This window comes from Boleophthalmus pectinirostris, unplaced genomic scaffold, assembly GCF_026225935.1.
Source record: "Boleophthalmus pectinirostris isolate CB_2022bp ecotype Guang Dong unplaced genomic scaffold, ASM2622593v1 HiC_scaffold_13, whole genome shotgun sequence".
Taxonomy (NCBI): domain Eukaryota; kingdom Metazoa; phylum Chordata; class Actinopteri; order Gobiiformes; family Gobiidae; genus Boleophthalmus; species Boleophthalmus pectinirostris.
In genome coordinates this window covers 14,926,099-14,946,423 of record NW_026571036.1, presented here as the reverse complement: position 1 = coordinate 14,946,423, position 20,325 = coordinate 14,926,099, and the positions used below count along the sequence as shown (strand labels likewise).

At 41.9% G+C, this 20,325-nt stretch overlaps 1 protein-coding gene across 1 annotated transcript; it reads right to left on the bottom strand.

Annotated features, from left to right (window-relative positions):
* Positions 1-23: 23 nt before the first annotated feature.
* Positions 24-20,275, bottom strand: rev3l (REV3 like, DNA directed polymerase zeta catalytic subunit). The gene is made up of 33 exons (XM_055149526.1): positions 20,137-20,275; positions 18,425-18,614; positions 17,825-17,899; positions 17,518-17,672; positions 16,831-16,957; positions 16,669-16,763; positions 16,024-16,128; positions 15,127-15,211; positions 14,745-14,863; positions 14,546-14,671; positions 14,059-14,290; positions 13,867-13,985; positions 10,704-13,455; positions 10,016-10,507; positions 9,311-9,939; positions 8,736-8,821; positions 8,540-8,665; positions 7,749-7,941; positions 7,567-7,678; positions 7,330-7,445; positions 7,120-7,238; positions 6,328-6,446; positions 6,111-6,252; positions 5,763-6,007; positions 5,239-5,347; positions 4,956-5,162; positions 4,783-4,892; positions 3,084-3,198; positions 2,885-3,022; positions 2,591-2,781; positions 1,689-1,935; positions 887-1,105; positions 24-467 (listed from the first exon to the last, which is right to left on the bottom strand). Exons 1-33 carry the CDS (start codon positions 20,273-20,275, stop codon positions 327-329), a joined length of 8,175 nt encoding a protein of 2,724 aa, XP_055005501.1. The 3' UTR covers positions 24-326.
* Positions 20,276-20,325: the final 50 nt, after the last annotated feature.

The window sequence follows — 20,325 nt, the reverse complement described above, 5'->3', positions numbered from 1 at the left end:
GTTGTGATAACTGACATAAACCATATCGTTGTTGATTTAATACTTCTCTGCACACAGTTCCCATTACAAACAGGTCCTTCACAGGTCTTTGTACATTTTGACTCCTCTCCAAACTGAGGTTTTCAGCACAAATGTCTTACAGAATGAGTAACGCAAGAAAATAGTTGTTCAACTAATTATAGGCATTATTGCAACAGTCCCAGGCTTAAAAGTCCTTTGCACTCTTCCTCCACATGAACAGCACAGCACAGAGACAATACTCTGAGCAGTCAAAGCAACAGATAGATCCAAACACCATTTAAATGGTTTGAAATGATGGGAACCAATCAGAACTGTTCTAGCAGCTGTCGGAGGTATGGGGCCCTCGACAGCTGTCTGCCAACCCGGGACAGTTTGTAGAGTACGGGACAGTCCAAAGAGACACAGGGCACTTGTCGTTCAGTGCAGCCACTGCAGTTCCGGCAGATCTGAAGGACAAAGCATTAGTCAGTTCAGCCCATCACACTCGAACAAGGATCTTTTTTATCTTCCAGAGAGCTACTTTTTGAAAAACAAAATAACAGCTACTACTGTTATACTGACTCAGTTTCTCTGATCTTTTACAATGATAGATAGCCTTAGACAGGGTACAGTTTGATAACTTAGTGAAAAGGATGCTTATAAGTTACTTATAACTTATAAGTAACTTATAACTGTCTGAAGTATACATTTACAATCATAATGGGCAAGAGATTAATCAAATTTAAATGATCCAGGGCGATATGTTTAATTCCAGAATCTTTTGAGGAGCTATTTGGGAGGGAGTGGAGAGCTACTAGCAGTGCCTTCGCTACCAGTTAGAAGACCCATTCATTAGAAGAATACAGTAACTGGGCCCTGAGCTCACCTGCAACAGGTCATCCTGTTGGCTCTCACAGTCCCTCAGGTTTGACCACAAAGTGACTGCAACACGCTGCGGCTGGCTTCTGCAACTGGAGCACACGCCCAGCTGTGTGAGCTGGTCACATACAGGACAGTGCAGCGTGGTGAAGTATTGAGAGATGGTGCCTTTCCTCCCGGCCTCTAGAGAGCCCCCTCCTGCAGATGAGCACCAGGCCTTTTGGACCTAAAAGGAACCAACTGTGTTTGAGACAGAGTTGTGCTGTGTCTCTCTGCCACCTGCTTCTCATACTAAAGAACAATTCCATGCAAAGCAATATCATCTCTATGGAGACATGCGCTAGACCTCAGTGCACATTTATCCATCTTTCAGGTATTTTTACTCTGAGCTGGACCTTGGTCTGGCAAGAAAAGGCCCTGCTCCATCTCCTACCACTTTGCCATAGGTGTGAGAGGACAGCCCTCTGAAACTCTTAAAGTTATTAACAATTACTTAATAAACTTAAAGCTAGCCTAGTGAAATTGCAAATTCTGTATAAGATTTACTGTCTGTTCACTCGTCTCGCCTCTAATTAAAAGTGATGCCGTCTGTGTTATCTTTCCCTGTTTTGTTAGTCGTAACCAGACTTCACTGTTATGTGATTATGCTCACTTGAACACTGACTTTATAATAAACCACCTCTTAACAAGCCAACCATTCACATGTTTGTAGAGCTATGGGGTATAGTTCTTTGGCAGTGTGTGGGGAGTGTGTGGGGAGTGTGTGGGAAGTGTGTGGGGGGGTGAGTGGGAGGGTGTGGGCTTCTCACTCGAGGCAGCTCCTGGTACCAGCTGAACACGTCTACTCCAATAAGCTGGAAGATGCGGGCGATGGGAGGCAGGATCTGTTTGGTGATATAGTAAGTGGCATTGGGGCGCAGGCTGGGGTCCTGTAGCACCTCCATGGGTCGACGAACCAATTGGATTAGAGGTAAACCGGGCATACCGTAGATTATCACATAGGGCACGCGCTCACCCACTCTGGGCTCCTGCCGTCGATCATACACCATCATTCTCCTTTAACACAAAACATGTTTCAGCTTCACTTGGACAGACATGTATCAGTGTTAAAAAAAAATATATAAAAAATCACAACTGAGCCTGAGTTGCCAGTGCTTTAACCTGCACATCAACACACATACAAGTCGTTCTCATTCTCAGTATATGGAGAGTCCATGCCTCATGTGAAAGCTCAATGAATTCCATTACTGAGCTGCAGAGGCTGCACATGCTAATTAATGATTGGCTGCATTTGTTGGGGTAAGGGAGTGAGGATACAGACTAGTTTGTTTAAACCCAAATTACAGATTGTGTCATTCTGTTTTCTGACTGGATAATCATCTTAAAAAACACAAGTTATTACAAAAAAAATTTCTGTCACAAGTCCATCATAAGCAATATTTTTGTAATTAAATTAATCAGCATTTGCATTGTTATCAGTACATTTGATTTGAACATATTTATCTCTTATCTGGGGACAGATACAAGGAAGGACAGTAATATTTATGAAATCTAAAATCAAAATTTAATCTAATGCCCCTTTAAAATATTGTTTATGTGATTTCTGAGCCTACAAAATGCAATAATGCTCAGAGGAAAGAAGCAGATTTATACTGTTGCCACTCTGGCCTTTGTCACTCTATACATCCCATATTACAGTAACATGACAGACCTGGTGAGCTCCAGAGCAGGCACACAGGCTCCAGGGCGGTATGCTCCAGCCCCACGGTACTCTTTGGCAAAAGTTAAGTCCTGGACACTGGCTCGGCCCTCCAGTACTTTGACGCACTGCCGCTGGACAAACTGCTTGACCTGGCTGATGTCCCGTGTATCAAACAGCAGCTTAATGGACCTCTCTAGGATCTAAAAACACAGTAAACTGATACTTCCAGAATAGAACATGGACAGTCCACTGTTCATATGGATTAGCTGCTGAGTGAGCAGTGGTGTGCGGTATGCAGGATACCTTGGAAACAGCAGGACAGCCATCTCGGCGCACTGTCTCTATGCCTTTGGCATCAAAAACAGGCCTTATCTGGTCCAGGCTCTCATACATGTATCCCACATATCGCTTTTTAGTCTGAAGCACGCAGGGGAGATACACCTGTACACAGTCTCAGTCAGTTCAAGCACACTTTTTACTAGGCCTATTTCAACACTCTCACCTTTTCAAACTTCAATTTCACTGGTTTTGGGTTGGTAGCTGTCACAGCCTCAGCAATCTCATTCCCAATCTTAAAGGCTTGCTCTTTAGTGACTCCCTTCAGCAACACAAACATGCTGCAAGATCCAAGACATTACTCAACACTTCTACATACTGGCAAAGCAAAAATACATTGGAGACAACGCTAGGCCCCAATAATAGATAACCTCTATACTAGTAATATACTAATATTATGAAAAAGCTCAATACTTTTTGTCACTCAGTTCAGAAAAATCAAAACTGTGTATTATATAAATTTAATACGCATAAAGTGATGCTTTCAAGCCATTATTTCTTGAAATTCTGATGATTATGTCTTACAGATAAAGAAAACCCCAAATTTAATGTCTCAGAAAATGTGCATATTATATAAGGTCAATAAAAAAGGATATTATAAACAGAAATAACAGGCTTCTGAAAAGTATGTTAATTTCTATGCATTCAATACCTTGGCCTCGTTTGGCAAGATTTAGTGCATCATTGCGGCATGGAGGCCTGTGGCATTACTCAGGTGTAATGGAAGCCCAGGTTGCTTTGACAGCTGCCTTCAGATCATCTGCATTGCTAGGTCTGGTGTCTCTCATCTTCCATGGGGTTCAGGTCACATGCTTTTGCAGGTCAAGCAAGCACAGCAGCACCATGGTCATTGAACAGAGCTTTTGGCTGTGTGGGCAAATGCCAAGTCCTGCTGGAATGAAATCAGCATCTCCACAAAGTTTGTCAGCAGAAGGAAGCAGTAAGTGATGTAATGTGTCCTGGTAGATGGCTGCGTTGACATTGAACATCAAGTAGCTGTGCCTCTTTACTGATCCTCCAGACCCTCGGACCTTGATTTCCAAATCACATGCAAAATTACTTTCTACTGAAAAGAGACTTTGGTCCAAGTGGACAGGAGCGGGAGTCCAACAGTCCAGTTCTTTTTTTCTCCACAGCAGGTAAGACACTTCCGACATAGTCTCATGTCCCATGTAGGCTTCATCTGTGCGTAGTGGCTCTTGATGTGCTGACTCCAGCCTCAGTTCACTCCTTATGAAGCACAAATTCTTGAATGGGTTTTGCTTAACAATTCTGTCAAGGCTGCAGTCATTTCTTTTGATGGTGAACCTTTTCCTACCACACTTTTTTCTTCCACTCAAGTTTCTCTGAATATGCACTGATACAGCACTCGGTGAACAACCACCTTCTTTAACAATAACCTTTTGTGGCTTACCCTCCTTGTGAAGGGTGTCAGTAACTTTCTTCTGGACATCTGTCCAGTCAGCAGCCCTTCCCCATGATTGTGTAGCCCACTGACCCAAACGGAGAGAACATTTGCAGTTGTTTTGGAAAGTCATGGAGTCACGTAATCAGCTAATTAGCTCAAATTTTACACAATATTCAAATTTTTAGAGCTTCACTCTATGTGTCATGAGTCTATATAATATATGGGTTTGACTTTCTGAAATGAGAAACAAAAAATATTGAACTTTTTCATGATAGTAATTTTTTTGAGATGTACTAGTATGTACTTCTGTATTAATTTCAGCCATGAGATATACAATTTTACTCCACGCTATGAAAATAATTACAAAGACAATTCTACAATGATCAACTAATTTACACAGAGACAATTACTTTTTTTCTGCAATGTCCAATTGTCAGGATGTTGGCTCATGGGTTACCTGTCTGTATCTCCATAGACCACCTTGGCACCCCATTTCTTGGTCTCATTCACCATCTTGATAGCTCTTTCCAATGTCTCCCTGGCTTTGTGAACAATGCTATCCCCAACCTGTTACAGAACACATCGTCAATGGACTTCTTCCAAATAGGGATTGTGAGAGGATGCACCTACCTCAACGCTGGGCATTCGTCCAGAGTAGTTTGCTGCAGTGTAACCAAAGGTGACGTTGGCAATCAGTTTGAGGCCAAGCTGCCGTGCATCCAACAGCTTTAGCAGAGCCTTGTCATTCTTGTAAGTCTTCATACATTGTTTAACCATGATACGAGTGTTGAGGATCTCCTCTAGCATGCTGGGCAGGATGCCTTTACGCACAGATGACTGCAAAAAAGAAAAAAAGAAAAAAGTACATTAACAAGCAGAATATCAGACAAACTGTCAGATGTAGAGCACTTACCTTGACAAAAGCAATCCCATTGGGTGACACAGTGATCTCATGACGTAACTGGTGGAGGAGATAGGGGGGAACTCTGAGGGATGTACAGCCAAACTTAAACTCATCAGGCCTGAAAAAGAAACTCAATTTAACGTCTCTAACGGATGTGCTCGGATAGAATCTCACCATGAGTATGCAAGTTGAATACAAAAAACTTTATCCCTTGTGTGGTTTTATCCAATTCATTTGTGTCACAGTCTGGAATTCGATTGCATGTTGATGTAAAATATGCCAAAGCCATGAATGTATTGATACAAGTGTTATCTGTGGTAACTGGCACTAAACCAAATGTACACATCTCGAGGTTCAAATTTGGCTTGCCTTTAATTTTAATAAAGCTTATAGAGTCATTTTAATCAGTTGGAGTCCATGTTACATAAATTTCCTTGAACTATGAAAGCAACAACCATCTTTCTTCATTAATTACACCAAGAACTAAAATAATAAGAATCTGAAAAATAAGACCATAAGCAGCTCTTCCTTACGTTCCAAGACTGTCCATGTGTCCCAAACAAGTGGAGTAGCAGTAGTTGTAGGCGATGACGATGGAAGGATAAAGAGACTGGAAATCCAGCACCACCACAGAGTTACTGTAGAAGCGCGACTCTGGCTCCATAACCAAAGGAATGCATTGTGGCGCCCTCTGCTGGGCTCGCTGCTGCACACTTGGAGTCACGGGGATGTAATTAAGGGGCTTGGCCACACGCAGCATCATGGACTCCACCCGGTACTAAGACACGACCGGGACACACATAGCAACGAATCAGAGTAGAAAAGGTTAGGTAAAAGCACAGACAATTATCTAGTATATAGTGTCTTTGTATTATTGAGACCTGTGAGCCACGGGTAAGAACATGGTAGAACTGGATGCCAAAGACTCGTGCCAGTTCACTGGTTCGGCCAATAATGTCCTGTTGCTGAAGAAGCCGCATGGAGCCTCGTACTCTACTGACATAATGATCCACCATTTTCCACCTGTAATATACAAAGAATTTCAGTTAATGGCACATATAGTATCTGTTAGGAACTACATAAACTGTATACCCACACCTGTGGAGGTCAGTGTTGTGGTCAAACCAGTCAGAGAGAGTGCGATGGCTGTACAGAGGGAAGCGCTGGTGCAGTACATGAAATGCCACATTCTCAAAGGTATAGTTATTCAGTGCCACCTGCAAAGCAATACACGGTTATAAGCAAAATTATTATGAAGCTACTCAGATGAGTGGTTAAACATATTCAATCTGAGTGTCCAGTTGACCTAATTTTACCTCCTGGATGAATAAGAAATTACACATAACACATGATACATGGATAATGATAATAATTTCATTTACTATCTAAAAATTGAGGGTCATTAAAGCTGGGGTATCGGATTTTAAAACTATGAAAAAGGCCAAAGAATATGGTCTAAACTGTTACACATTGCTTACGACTAACCTCTAGATCTCACAAATCCTTGGCACATGGAAATTAAACATTGAAATAAAATAACTAACTAACTAACAAACACGATTCTTTCAGGCACTCTAGAACAAGCTTTATTTAAGTGGGACGAAACACCTACACTCTGCCCACAACCACATTTCAAACAGAGCTGCTTACTGGTACTTGGAGGACTAAAAAAAAGAATGAATTGAAAGGAGGGGCAAGGTCTTGAGATTTAAAGAATAGTGTGATTGATTGGTCTAACAGGTAGGAACCCACACTTCAAACTCTGCCCCTGCAACTGGAGTTTGTAATCAGAAACGCAGGGTGGAGGCGTGTGATGTCATCTCAGTGCAATATACCCAAAAATTGGTTACCCCAGCTTTAAGGAGCAATTGGTGCAAATGGAACACCTGCCTCATATTTCATTATCCTCCATAGATTTAGCATGATACGCCCAACAATGTGAATTTCTGTCATGGTGTCAGCGCCATACTCATCCCGTTCTGCAGCAAAGCGGTTGTCTTTGGTGTCACCTAAAGACAGTGAGAAAACAAGTCTGACAGAGCCCAAAGTAATCATGTGTAAGTGTATAGAGTGCACGGCTACAGGAAAGCTTGGCAGTACCTGGGATGCGGGACAGTTGCTGACACAAGTCTACTCCCAGTGCAGACGAGCGCTGTAGGAGATAGCCCCAGGAATGCATCTGAACCTCATACCCTAGCAGCATGTCAGGGTCATACCTGTCACACAACACATTACACACTGACCATAGTTCACAGACACCCAATCAGACTACTCCAATTTCAACAGCAATACTCTATATGTTTTTTTTGTCTTTCACTTTATGTGTCGGAAAAGCACCTTCTGACTACTGTAACAAGCTCGTCAAACAGACTCAGCTCATTGGGCACATAGGTGACCTGCAGACCAGTCACTCCCGAGCGTACCAAGAGGGGAGCACACCCTCGATGACCTGGATACACACACTGATAAGAGTAACAATAATATTAACTTATCTAATTGCTGCAAGTTTATTGTACCACCTTGTGCCTGGCTTGGGTGTTCTGTCTCCACCACAATAGCCCCGGTGACCAGGTTGTCTGAGGCACCGGGCAGAGGGACGTCCGAGCTCAGGCAGTAGAATAAAGCACAGATGGAGTCAAATTCTGGATCAGGTTCCAGGTCACGACGCGTCCGAGCATGCAACTCCATGGCCATCAGAGTTATGTACTGCACCTAAAAAGCAAACCAGACAAGTTTTTGTAGACTGTACAAAGGGGCGGCTTGGGGTCATACATTTATCACATACTCCAAAGTATTAATTATTGCATGCTTAGAAGTGGAATAGTGCACTCTACAGAAAGAAATTAAATAATCAAAGAAATCACCACTTGAGAACAACTCCCACTAAATAAAGTAGAAGTGTGAAAAGTTTCAAAACACCAAGACACCATCAAACAATACAATAAGTTTCAACTGACATGAGGGTTTGAGGGCATGAAGGTTTCAAAGATAGTCATCTGAACACCCTTTTTGACATTTCCACTCTCATCCATCCATTTTCAGACAATGACTTTTGGATGCCCCTTTGAAACATTTTCTACCTAGTACCGCTCTTAGATGAATGAGGGATTGCGAATTACGGATCAACTCTTTAAAATTACATAATAAAAAAACCCTAAAACAAATAGTATATCAATCAGAAAAGTATAATTGAATATTTAATTAAATGTTGGCAGCTTGTTTAAAGACACTGGCCATTATTAATGGACCAAAAATGCCATATCAATGGTTATTATTTACATATCCTAATTATTACATCCCCACTACTCACCTCATGTAGAGCTTTGGCCTCCTGCAGATTCTGCATGCTGACTTTGAAGCCATATGAATTTGCTATGCTTGGTCCTTCAATCTGGGAGTTCTCCTTTCTTGGTATATTCAGATTTGCAAACTGATTCTGCCAAAAACAAATTAATTTAAATTGTCAGCTGTATCTAGAGCCTAGGAGCAAACAAACTGTGAAGCACCTTGATTTGGGAACTGAGGATGAGCCTATGCAGAGGTTTGGCTTGGCTCTTCCTCTCCTGCTGCTCTTGCACACTGACAACGTCCTCTACATAGGAAGCAAAATGGAGTTGTGACCAATGGAAACATCACATAAATATTTCATTACTTAAACTACTAGCACCTCAATTTTTTTCTCTATCCAACTGATAGTGGATAAAGTTCTGATTTAATATTAATTAAGCCATTATTAACCTATGAAAATTCATACAACTTCGCCAAGAGTCCACTGAAAATGGTGTTTGCTAAATTCGAGGTGAATAAACTACATCTGCATCACACGAACTGTAAGTAGGATAACGCTGCTTAAAAAAGTTGGTTCATACAGCTAATTAAGCAATTACGATCACCATTTTAGGGTCAACCAGTTAAAATGGACATTTTCTAGGGCACCATGGGGAGAACATATTGAATTCCCTCAAAATGTATATTGTCCAAGAATATATTTTGATATTTTAGCAGTAAATACTACTAAAGCGTTCTCTTCCTTAATCACAGTAGGTTTAAATAGTAACAAGTCAATGAATATTGCTCTTACTCTCAAGGATGGGTGTGCTGCAGACAGGTGGGGTTTTCATGGTGAGGGGGCTGTCCTGGCTGTGAGGAGTGGCATTCACATGACCTGGGGAGCTGGACCCCCTTAATGGGTGCCCTGAGCTCAGGGGTGATTGTTGGCTGCTTTGAATTGGTTGCTGCCATGGCGGAAGATCAGGGCTGTCGGGAGAAAGAACTTCCATGTCTTCTTCGTTTAACACCAGATCAGTGTCTGAAGATTCGGAATTCTTTAGAGGAGAAATTGGTGTAGATGAGTAGGGCCTCTCATGCTGTGTCCCAAGAATGGGCTGGATACACAGCTGGGGTGCCTCCTGTTCTTCTGAAGCCTTTTTTTCTTTTTCCAATTGCCTGTGTCTTCTGTGTGCCTCCAGCCAGAGCTGCACGCGTTGCCTGCTCGGAGGGCTTTTACAGGGCAGCAGCATAACTTGTTTGTCGCTATCTGAGGATTGAGCTGGTCTTCTGGTCTTGAGGCCGACTGTGGCACAGGGTAGGCTCATAGCTGAAAATGCCGTCTTCCAGAAATGCAGGCCATCCACGGACAATTCTCCAGTGAATTCTGGGAGCTCTGAGGTCAGCCTGGTGCCAACAGTCAGCTTACGGCCCCCAACTTCCCTGAAACAGTCACAAAATTGCTTTATATTTATTACCATTCAAAATACCATTGCTGATGGATATAGTGTATACTTACATGGGTTTTCCCGGAGCATCAGAGGGATCACTACAGAAGGGCTCCTCAAAGGTGGCCTCTGATATCTCCAAGTCTTTAAGTGTCCCACAGAGTTCCTCTCTGCTGGGTGGAGACATGAGGGGCTTCAGGATGTTGGTCCCCCGAGGACTGGCTCTGGCCTGAGATAGAGAACTGACAGAGCGGGGTGAGCTGCTAGGAGTGCTGGAGGTCAGGCCATCAATGCCCTCCAAGAGATCACTGGTGGGAGAGATATCAGCAAAGGACACAGAAGTCAGGGGTAATGGATCCAGTGATGAGAAGAGAAGCTCCTTTCTCTCACAGTGGAAGTCCTTGAAATGGCTGTGGGCCTCTCTTGATGTCAAGTCCCACTCTGTGCTTTTGACTTGATCAGAGTCTGAGGAGAGGGTGGTTCCAGGCTCAGTGTTTTCTGGTCGGTCAAAGTCTTCTGGACAGACACTAATTTTGTGAAGATCCTCTCCTAGACCCAACACCCTGTTTCACAAAGACATACACTTTATCATCACAGTAGTACAGCATGCTGTATAATAAATAGAAGTACTGAGTACTATGTTAAATTATTAGGTCTGGCCCATGAATTACTCTGATTAACCCATATTTCTTTGGACTGTACAGCAGGATTACAAGTACAACATGCACTGTATTCTTTAATGAGAAACAAACAACTCACCTGACATTCTTCTTCTCTGGGACTAGAGTCTGAGATGTAAGGCCATCCTGAGAAGCATCACTCAGGAACTTGAGGGGAAGGTTCTTATCAGTTAGGACAAACTGACTGCTGCTGTATGGGCAGCAGAGGTCTGCCTGGTCTATGGCATTTATATCAAAGTTGTTGTGTGGAAGTTCTGGTGACAGACTGTCTTCTATGAACTTACAACTGTCCAGGTGTGATTCTGACAATGTGGGGCTTTCAGCTTGTTTGTTGCTTCTTATGCCTTTCCTAGACTTTTTGCATTTAGGAGCAGTAGATTTTGCAGGTCTAGATTTGTAGTCATGTAGTGACGAGTTCTGTTCTTGGGATCGTTTCTGCAGCAGTTTCTTGAGAACAACCACGCCAGGAGGGCCATTTGAGAAAGCTGGGAGTGGCCCATGCTGTTCAGATTCTGACAGAGGAGACAGTGTCACAATTGCCTTTGACTGGTCTGCTTCTACACAAGTGCCTGAAAGTCTGTCCTGATCAGGCTGGGAAACACGATTGTTCACTTCCATTACCGAGGCATCGCATTCAATTTTTGGTTGTATGGATTTGGGTGCAGAACAATTTGCATTCAGAACACATGGTTCTGTTCCAACTGGGTGCAGAAATGGAGGTACCTCCTGTGAAGGGCTTAGAGAAAGAGCTGTGTCCTCTTCAAGTGGGAGTGGTTGGGAGCTGTTTGCAGCTTCTGTGTGGTCTTTAGGCACTTCAGTCTTCTTTTTGCTGTAAGTCCTTGGTCTAGTATAGTACTTTGTCGTCTTTTCAATTCTTTTCAGTTCTTTTTTTCTTGTCGTTACATTTTTGGTCTCACAATTAAAAGATTTACCTAGACATTTACTTGTTCTTTGAGCAGAGGTTTTTGTTGGCTTGACAGCTGAACACTTCCTTGGTAGGGTTTTAGTGGCATATACAGAAGCTGAACTAAGACAGGGGTCACTCAGGGGGTTTATCAAATGTTCAGGGATAGGGTTTTCTAACATTAGTGGGTCACTAGGTGACCAACATCTTGGTGGGGTAGAATCTCTAGGGCTCAGAGATGTATCTGAGAGGTAGCCCAACTCCACCATGACATCAGAATAGTGAGAATCATGGTCCTGGGCCAACTCACAGTAGCAGGGTCGAGGAGGTGGCAGGGAGGGGAGATACAGTTCTCTCTTACAGTCCCTTTCAGACAATTTAAATGGTGGTTTACTAAAGTTTTTCAACACTTTTTTGACAGGTTTGCTCTTTCGTCTAATGTATTTTTTTGATTTTGTCTCAAGAATTGGAAACCTCAAAGCTGGAGATTCTGGGACTTTGGGCCAAAAGTCTTTGAGAGGGGCTAGTTTGTTGTATAGTTCCAACTTTTCATGTGTTAACAAGACTCTCTGCTCCTCTGCTTGGATTTTGGACACTTTAACCAGCATATTCTTCTCACCTTTAAACCTGTTGATTATGATGTACTTGATGATGACTGGTGGCTCTTTCCTGCAACGCTTTTTGCTTTTGTAGTCTTGAGGAGAAGTGCAACTGTCTTTGGGACGCTCTGAGATAGAAGTGAGAGTTTTTACACCAGACGGTTCCCCCTCCTCAGTTTCACGGATCATTTTACGTTTAGCTCTTAAAGCATACTTGCTTCCAGGAAGTGCACTAGTCACGACAGAGCTAACTTCGGCTGGTACAGTAGGGTCTTCAGAGCAGCTAGGGGAACATGGAGGAGGGGGTTCTACTGTAGTTTTAACCTGTTCATTTTTTTCATCCGATTCTTCCTGTTCACATTTGGTTACAGTCTCTGTTGTTGTTGGATGTTTGCTCCCTTCTGCAGCTGTTGTTTGAGAATCATCTGTATATAATGTGTCTGAATCAGCAGAAGCTGTTGCTGTGTCCAGTCCAGCGATAACATTTGTGTTCTCAAGGGAACCATCTACTGGGTCCATCATTACCTTCTTTTTGTTCAGCTTTAATCGTGATCTTCTGGGCTGAGTGTCTTCAAGCTTGTTGCAAGTATCAAGCACTTTTTTGTTTCCCGATTTTTTCCTGTTAAGGCAATTGGAGAGGATGACACTAGGGAAAAACTTATAATGAGCTTCTTGTTGTGCCACGATTGTCTTTTCAGTCTTGTTCTCCCTGTAGTCTTCATAGCAAATTTTGAGTTCGCCCACATGGCCCTCTTCACTAGTGTGCCCTGTGTTCTGTAGCATAGTAGAATGGACCATAACCTTCATGTTGCTCTCCTTCTGACTAATTTCAAGATCTCCTTTATTTGAACAGTTTCTTAACCCAGAATAACAAAATAATGTCCTGTGGTTTTGGAGCATAGGCAGACAGTGTGTCTCCACACTCTTAAGACTGTCAAATGCATTACTGTTTTTAGTAGCTTTTCCAGGACCAAATGGTAAAATATCAAGATCAGTCTTGTCCAAACTAACAGAGGCATTTTTGAAGAGTGTTCCATTGCCCTCCTGACTGAGACTGTTTGGAGAAGCTCCAGCTGCTCTTGCTGACTTAGAGGAGATAGGGTGTTTGACTGGTGGGATGTAGGGAATATCTTTGTTAACTCTAGATCCACCTGGAAGATCACTGCTGGTATGAGCGCTGCCCGTTATTTCAAAATGCTCGTTGGCAAGGGGCTCAGAGTCTTGCAACTGAGGGTGTTTGCAGTCCAAAGGAAATGCATTCCTCTTATTGTGCATCCTCTCTGTAAGTGATGACTGGCTCCTAGAGCTACTGTCCGTTAGAGATGAATCTGCAAACAAAACGAATGATTAAAGTCAGTTTTTTTCAAAGTGACTTAAATGTTACACTATTTAGTTTTCTGCTGGATGGCTGGAACCTTTCTACTTGATGAATTTATATTTTACATTTTTTAATATAAAATATTTACTCTATAAAACAATTGATGCATGTATGCAGTCAACTGTTTTATAGAGTAAACGACAACTTCAATACCATATTGTAGACAAACACAATACTCAATGAGACAAGCAGGTGGTAGAACCTCCAAAAGAAACCTTACACAGTGCACCTTGAACTATTCTTAAAATACAGTATTTGACATTTATGTAAAGAATAGTTTGAATAAGTGAAGTTTGTACAGTACACTCTAGATCAGTATTGTCATTTAAATAATTGGAATTTTTCCTAATGAGAAGCTTACCACTGTTCTCATCGGCGGTTCCATCCACTTGAGGGATGAACAGGTCAGCCAGCTCAGAGTTATTCCTGCCCCATTCCATTTCTTCATCTGATGCTTCTTGTGCCTCTTCAGTAGGCACACTGCAAGAACCAAAGACAGTAGCCTTCAAGGACCGGTACTGGGCTTTCAGTATACACAAATGCAAAATAGTACCTTGGATGAAGTAACAAATCAGGTGACTGACTGTCCCAGCGTTGTGACATGATAACACTAAGCTCTGCATCCTCTTTGTCTACATCTGGCTCCACCTCCTCATCATCACTGTTGCCCTGGTAACTTCTGATACCTGAAAAGGGCTTTGGTGGGGAGCATTGCTGACTCCTGCAGAAGGTGTCATTCTCCAGGCTAGTCAACAAGTTGATGATGCCATGATCCTGACTGCTGTCTGCAAAAAGCCCACATTCCAAAAGTGAAATGACAAAGCAGAATCAGATGTATTGCTTAGAAACCCAAGATTACAAAATCTATAAAATAACTGACTGGAACTGATGGATTACATAAATTATAAAATGTAGGTCTTGTGAATTGAAGTAGACTGCAATGTTTGACCAAGTATGTAAAATATGTTAGCATACATTTGTTTCCTAATATTTGGAGAACAACAATATGTATGCGTGTGTGCGTGTGTAGGTCAGGCTACCATCAGGGATTTGGTTGGAGTTTTGAGTGAGCTGGAGGAACTCCTGACTGTTTTCAAGCAGATTCAAAATGGCTTCTTCATCCACAACAGCCTCCTCTGGAAGCAAAGCACAGCCTCTGGACAAGTCTAGAGAGAAAGCGAGCAGGTAAGAGCTGAGAAGTTCATTGCTCGTTGTTCATAGTACAGCACCGTGGCATACCTGGTTGCGAGTCCAGATGTACATCCAGCACATTAGCTGGTGTACATGGAGGCAACTCAAAAGTCTCTGAATGGATGGTGAGCTCAAAGTCTTCCTGCTCTGACTCGGACTGCTGTGTTCTGTGCAGGAAACAAAAGACCACAATTTAGTACACACTCTACTATTTATGTTTGACACTCTGAAGAGGTGGTAAAAATGGCATTGGCTGTTACTTAAAAACACAATCTCTCTGGTCAAGTACTAGTCTGAGTACTGAATGCTTCTTTTCTCAAACACATTGAGAATGCACTGTACAACTGTGCTTATACACTGAACACCATGTTGTCTATACTGCCAAAAAGCTGGAGGAGAATCCTCCTTTTATTGATAGAAACACACTTACATATCAAAGTCATTCTCCTTCAAAATCTCCCTCAGTCTCTGGAGGAAACTCCTTTCACTGTCGGTCGATGGGACCAAACCACGATCTGCAATACATTCCACACAAGCCATTTTACTTCCAGTAAATTGATTATTCATTACTCATGTGCAAATCTATAATCATCATATATTGCACCATCTACATCATATAGTGCAAGTTACACTGTCACACAAGTAAAGCAAAAACAGTTGACTGCAGTTTTTGAAATGCATAGCAAAGAATACATATTTATTTGTTTTGTGGAAAAATGGTTAAAAAGGTGAAAATGCTGCTCTCTAGCCCTTCTCGCAAACACAATGGTCTTAAGTCATTAAAGTTTTCTAAAAACAAACGTTTGTAACTTTCACGTTAAGAAGATACTGAGATGCTGAACCAGATGCACACAGCATTCTTCAGCATTTCAGTGCGCTCTGGTCATGGTGGGTAAAGGGGGTGCAGGAGTGCAGGAGAGTCCAGCACGGGGACCAGGTGCATGGCTGTAACAGTGTCCCAAATGGAGAGCACTGAGGCTGGGAAAGACTCAGGCCGTCACTATAGCCTGTAAAGTCTCTTAGACAAAATAGACAACATACTCTACAAAACTCTTTTTTTTTTTAAATTACAAAATAATTCAAGAAAATATATAATTTCCAATCACAGAGGAATTAGGATTTTGCATTAGCAGAGAACACTTTATGAATGAAGCCCATTGAGAATGCATCTTAACATGTTGCAACTCTATGGAGCAAGCCAGCACGCTGCAACTGACCAACTCATTATTTCGTTATAACACAGAGATGACACATACACAGACATTTAGGAGGACCTACAAAGTTAATGTTAAAAAGCCATCAGAGGTTTAATGGAAATCTGAGTGACCTTGGGAGTGAGGAGGTTCAAGCTGTGAGGGTTGGTTCCTCTCTCTCCGCCGCTGCCGCTCATCTTCCCAGATGGACTGTAGTCCAGGGTTTCTGCCAATCTGGTCTGAACACAAACACCACAGTAACAGGTTTGGACCTTCAATATACAGATTTAGTTCAAATACCTTATTGCTAAAATAGATTTATTTTTGTGAAAATAAAGAAAAGTTTAAGACAGTTTTATTTACCCTATATTGTTAAGGTACTCTAGTCCTTAACCTGCAATAAATATACAGCGAAAACCATTGAAGAAATTAGTGCATCGGTGGATCAGGAGAGGAGAGCACAGGTGCTCTGCTGGGATGTGGCCAAAAGGTATTAAAAACAGATTAAGACTGATTTGCTAGTGTTACCAAAAGGCTGTGTGTACAGCAGTCAATTCGAGATCCAAGGCACTCTGTAGTATAAAAAATTAAAACTCTTTATTACAGCATGGACAGCCAGTGTGTTTTGACACTAACAAGTCTTCATCAAAGCAAGGATATTGCTATAAATTCAATTTAAAATGAGCTGATGATGAATTAATATTTCTAAATACTGCCTGGCGGTCCAGTTTTTTTTCCCCACTAGCTTTTTATCAGTGAAGTAAATAGACTCAACATACTTTCAATTTCAAGACGATTCAGGATGTCCACAGCCACGGCATCTACCTCCAGCTCACAGGTGCTGTGCTTCTCCAGGTCTGGCAGGACCAGGGAACTGCCAACCGCACACAGCACATATGAGCAAAAGTTGAGCAGTCACATTGTAACCTGTCCATACTCACCAAGGCAGGGATCCCTCATCCCAGCGGCCCAACATGCTCTCAGTCACTCTGGAAGTGCATGGGCTCTTCCAGGGGCTTATACTGGATCTACTGCTGTTATGGTATTCACTCTGTGACCGTGGAGCATCTGTAGAGAAGGAAGGTACAAGGCACAATGTAAAGATCAGTTTAGGCTAGCTGGAATGTTCCCAACAATTAGTGATGGTCCAATATGGAAAATTGTTTTGTTTTTTAAACCAATACCAATATCAGATATTTGAGTCACTGCTGTAGTCAGTAAGCAAAATTATCTGTTATCAATATTCAGCTTTTAAAATCCATAACAAGGCCCACAAATATATCTTAAGTTGTTAAGTAAATTTACTTAATTTCTTAATTACTTAATTCATTAACTTTCCACTTTTATCCTTTTCCATTTTTAGACATTAGAAAAATTTGGTGCACTGAGGACAAACTGAGAATGACACATAAGCACACAGTATATTTTTGGTACAAAATATCAGCAGATTTTCAAATAATAGTCTCCTCTAACAAAACTCTAAAACAGAAAGGTTCCTTATTTTTCCATCATTCAAGGAAGGAGAGACAACACATTTTGCTAAACTCAAGCACTGGTCAGTATTTAGTACCCTTAGTAGTACCTTGCACCCTGACTAGGGATGACAAGTTGAATAGCAATCGAATTACCTTTGCTGATGCGAAACTTGACAGCCCCCAGGTTAATCAAGTTCATGCCATACAAGTTGTAGTCAATGAAGAGTTGCAGCAGGTATGGAATGTGGCCCTCGTGTGGTTGATACATCTTATTCATGACGGCTCCACTCTGCAGCAGCTCACATACCCTGCAACAATACAGGCCACAATTTGTGTTGCCCTTTTGCATTTGTTTAAGCTTTCTTTTAGTTAGGAAGGGAGCTGATGCTTTAACACAGGTTTTTTTTTTCATGAAATTCCCAAAAGTTGGCAGTGCAATCATTAGTACCAGCAGACTCACCGTTTCACCATCTGAGGATTGTACAGATATATTTTCATAAAGTACTTCTCCTTGGCATGGTACCCATAGAAAGGCCTAAAAAACAAACAAGATTACTAGAAGTACCAAAAGAAGTAGCTCCTTTTGTATTATGAAAAACAATTACCATTAAACATTTCTCAAACAATGGCCATTTGTATGATTGTTTTCAGCTAAGGACTTTGAATGAATCCAACTGTACATTATTTTGAGGACAGCAGTGAAGTGAGAACGCTTTTGGACTACAAAATTCATAGCACAATTTTCTTAAAGCCAAATCAATGTTATCGCGAGTCATGTTTTTTTTGTTGTTAACTTTTATACATAAAGTATTAAAGCTATCTGCTGTTTCAGAGTTCACACTTTGCTGTGATTAATTCCACCTTTCACTCATTCAGAGCATGATAGAGGTTGAACAGCAAGAGAAACGGGCAGTGGAAAATTATTTTTACCAGAGCTGTATTTAACAAAAAAGCAGGGAATCACAGTATGGCAATTTTACCAAAATTGCATATTGTCAATGAAATCATCATACCATCCAGCCCTTGGATTAGAATGAGCAGTACAAAAAAAAGAACATACATGCCAGACACCAGCACCACTTTGAAGACATGTTGCACGCTGGAGCCAGGGTTTCCCATGGTCACATTCAGGGCTCTGTCAATGCTAAAAGCCAACTGCCGCAGGTAGCGCTCCGACTGCTGCTCAAGGCCATCGTATGGAACATAGATGTAAGGAAAGATGCCATGAAGATGGAGGCAAGTCTTCTGACCTGTGCAACACAGCAATGGCTTAATTTCATGTTATATTTCTTTTGGAATGATCCACAGTGAATGACAGAAAGCAGATAAAATCATTTTGCCATGATTCCTGTTGGATTTTAATAAAGTCCAATCTTCCAGTTGTCTCAACTCTGCAAAGAAAATCAACATACTATGGTACTTCTAGTTCACATCTGTCTGTTGTTGATCAGGTCTTTGGAAAATACAGTCACAAACTGACAAATCAATTTCTCAATTGGAAAAAATACAAATAACCAATTTAAAATGAACAAAAGATTTTAACCACTTTAAAACAAATCTATTAAGTGTCTTAAATTTAAGGGCCCATATTACACTATTTCTGATCCATGTTATAATGTTTTCTCATTACAAACATACCTGGAGTTCTTCTCTCAATCAGAAAACTGTTCCACCTTGTGACATCATGTGGTAGGGATGGAAGTACTCCACTGTGTTTTTAAAAACCTTCACTGGAATTATTTGGGTTGTAAATATGCCCAGCCCAGAAATTGTAAATCTCTACTAAACAAAAGGTAGCTATTACCGTTAAAACTAGTTTCATGGCATTACAAGGTGAAACAGAGCGTGTTGGGCTTTGGAGAAGTAGACATCCCAATAATGCAGGATTACTCAAACATGTGAATAAATCAAAACAACTCCAGGTATGTTTTGATGAGGTAACAAAATTATAAGGTGGTTTAAAGGGTCCAAGAGTCAATTTCCTTTTGAAACGCTAAAACACTGATTGTAAGACTAGTGAGAGAATGGCCTGGCCCTACACTAATCCCTAATGGATCCAGGAATCCAGGTGGAATTCCTTCTAGTGGCATTAATACTCCCCCACAGAGTAAAACCTGGGGCCCCTGAATAGCCCCCCCCCCCCCACCCCACACACACACACACACACACACACAGACACACAGAGATACACACTTATTTACTTAAAAGCACGGACCAAAATGCATGTGTTTGAGTTTAAAGGGCTTTCGTTTTTCTGTATCTTTGCCGGCGATCAGTGGGAGTTTTGTCAGCCAATTACCCATTTACAGTGAGTTAGAAATATCATCTTCATAAAGGCCCAATTTTTACAGTGGTATTTAATTGTAAGACTGGCATGTAGTTGGACAACAAGACAGATACATGCTGGCACAGCCACAGGTGGCAGTTATTAAGACTATATGTGTCTATGTGTGAAGATGAGAACAGTTTCAGGGGCCAGTGCGTTTGCTGAGCCCTGTCAGCAGCGTCGTGATGGAAGGGAGCGAAAACAAAGCACAGCTATCGAGAGGGGGGCAGCAGACCACCACCATTGCCCCACTAGCGCCAAATACCGCCTAGTGCACCGTGTCAGCGACTGAAATAGACTCCACTCCAAAACAGTATCCCTTAATGACAACATTTCATTTTTAAAAATCACGTGCGGTCACGTTTATTGCCGTGCTTGCCTCCTGTGCCATGTTCACGTGGCCCACTATAGCCACCATTTACAGACACAAACATTGCGCTGCTAACCTGCGGGGGTGGCTCCAAAGATCCGCACCACAGGCACCCTCTTCACTTCGCTCTCTCGGAATTCAGAAAAGCACACATCCAGGTTTTTCACGGGACTGGCAAGGTAATAATCCGCCGTAACAATACGGACAGCGAACATGATTCTGAATGACGTTTGTGCCTGTCCGAGAGAAACAACCCGCCGGCAGA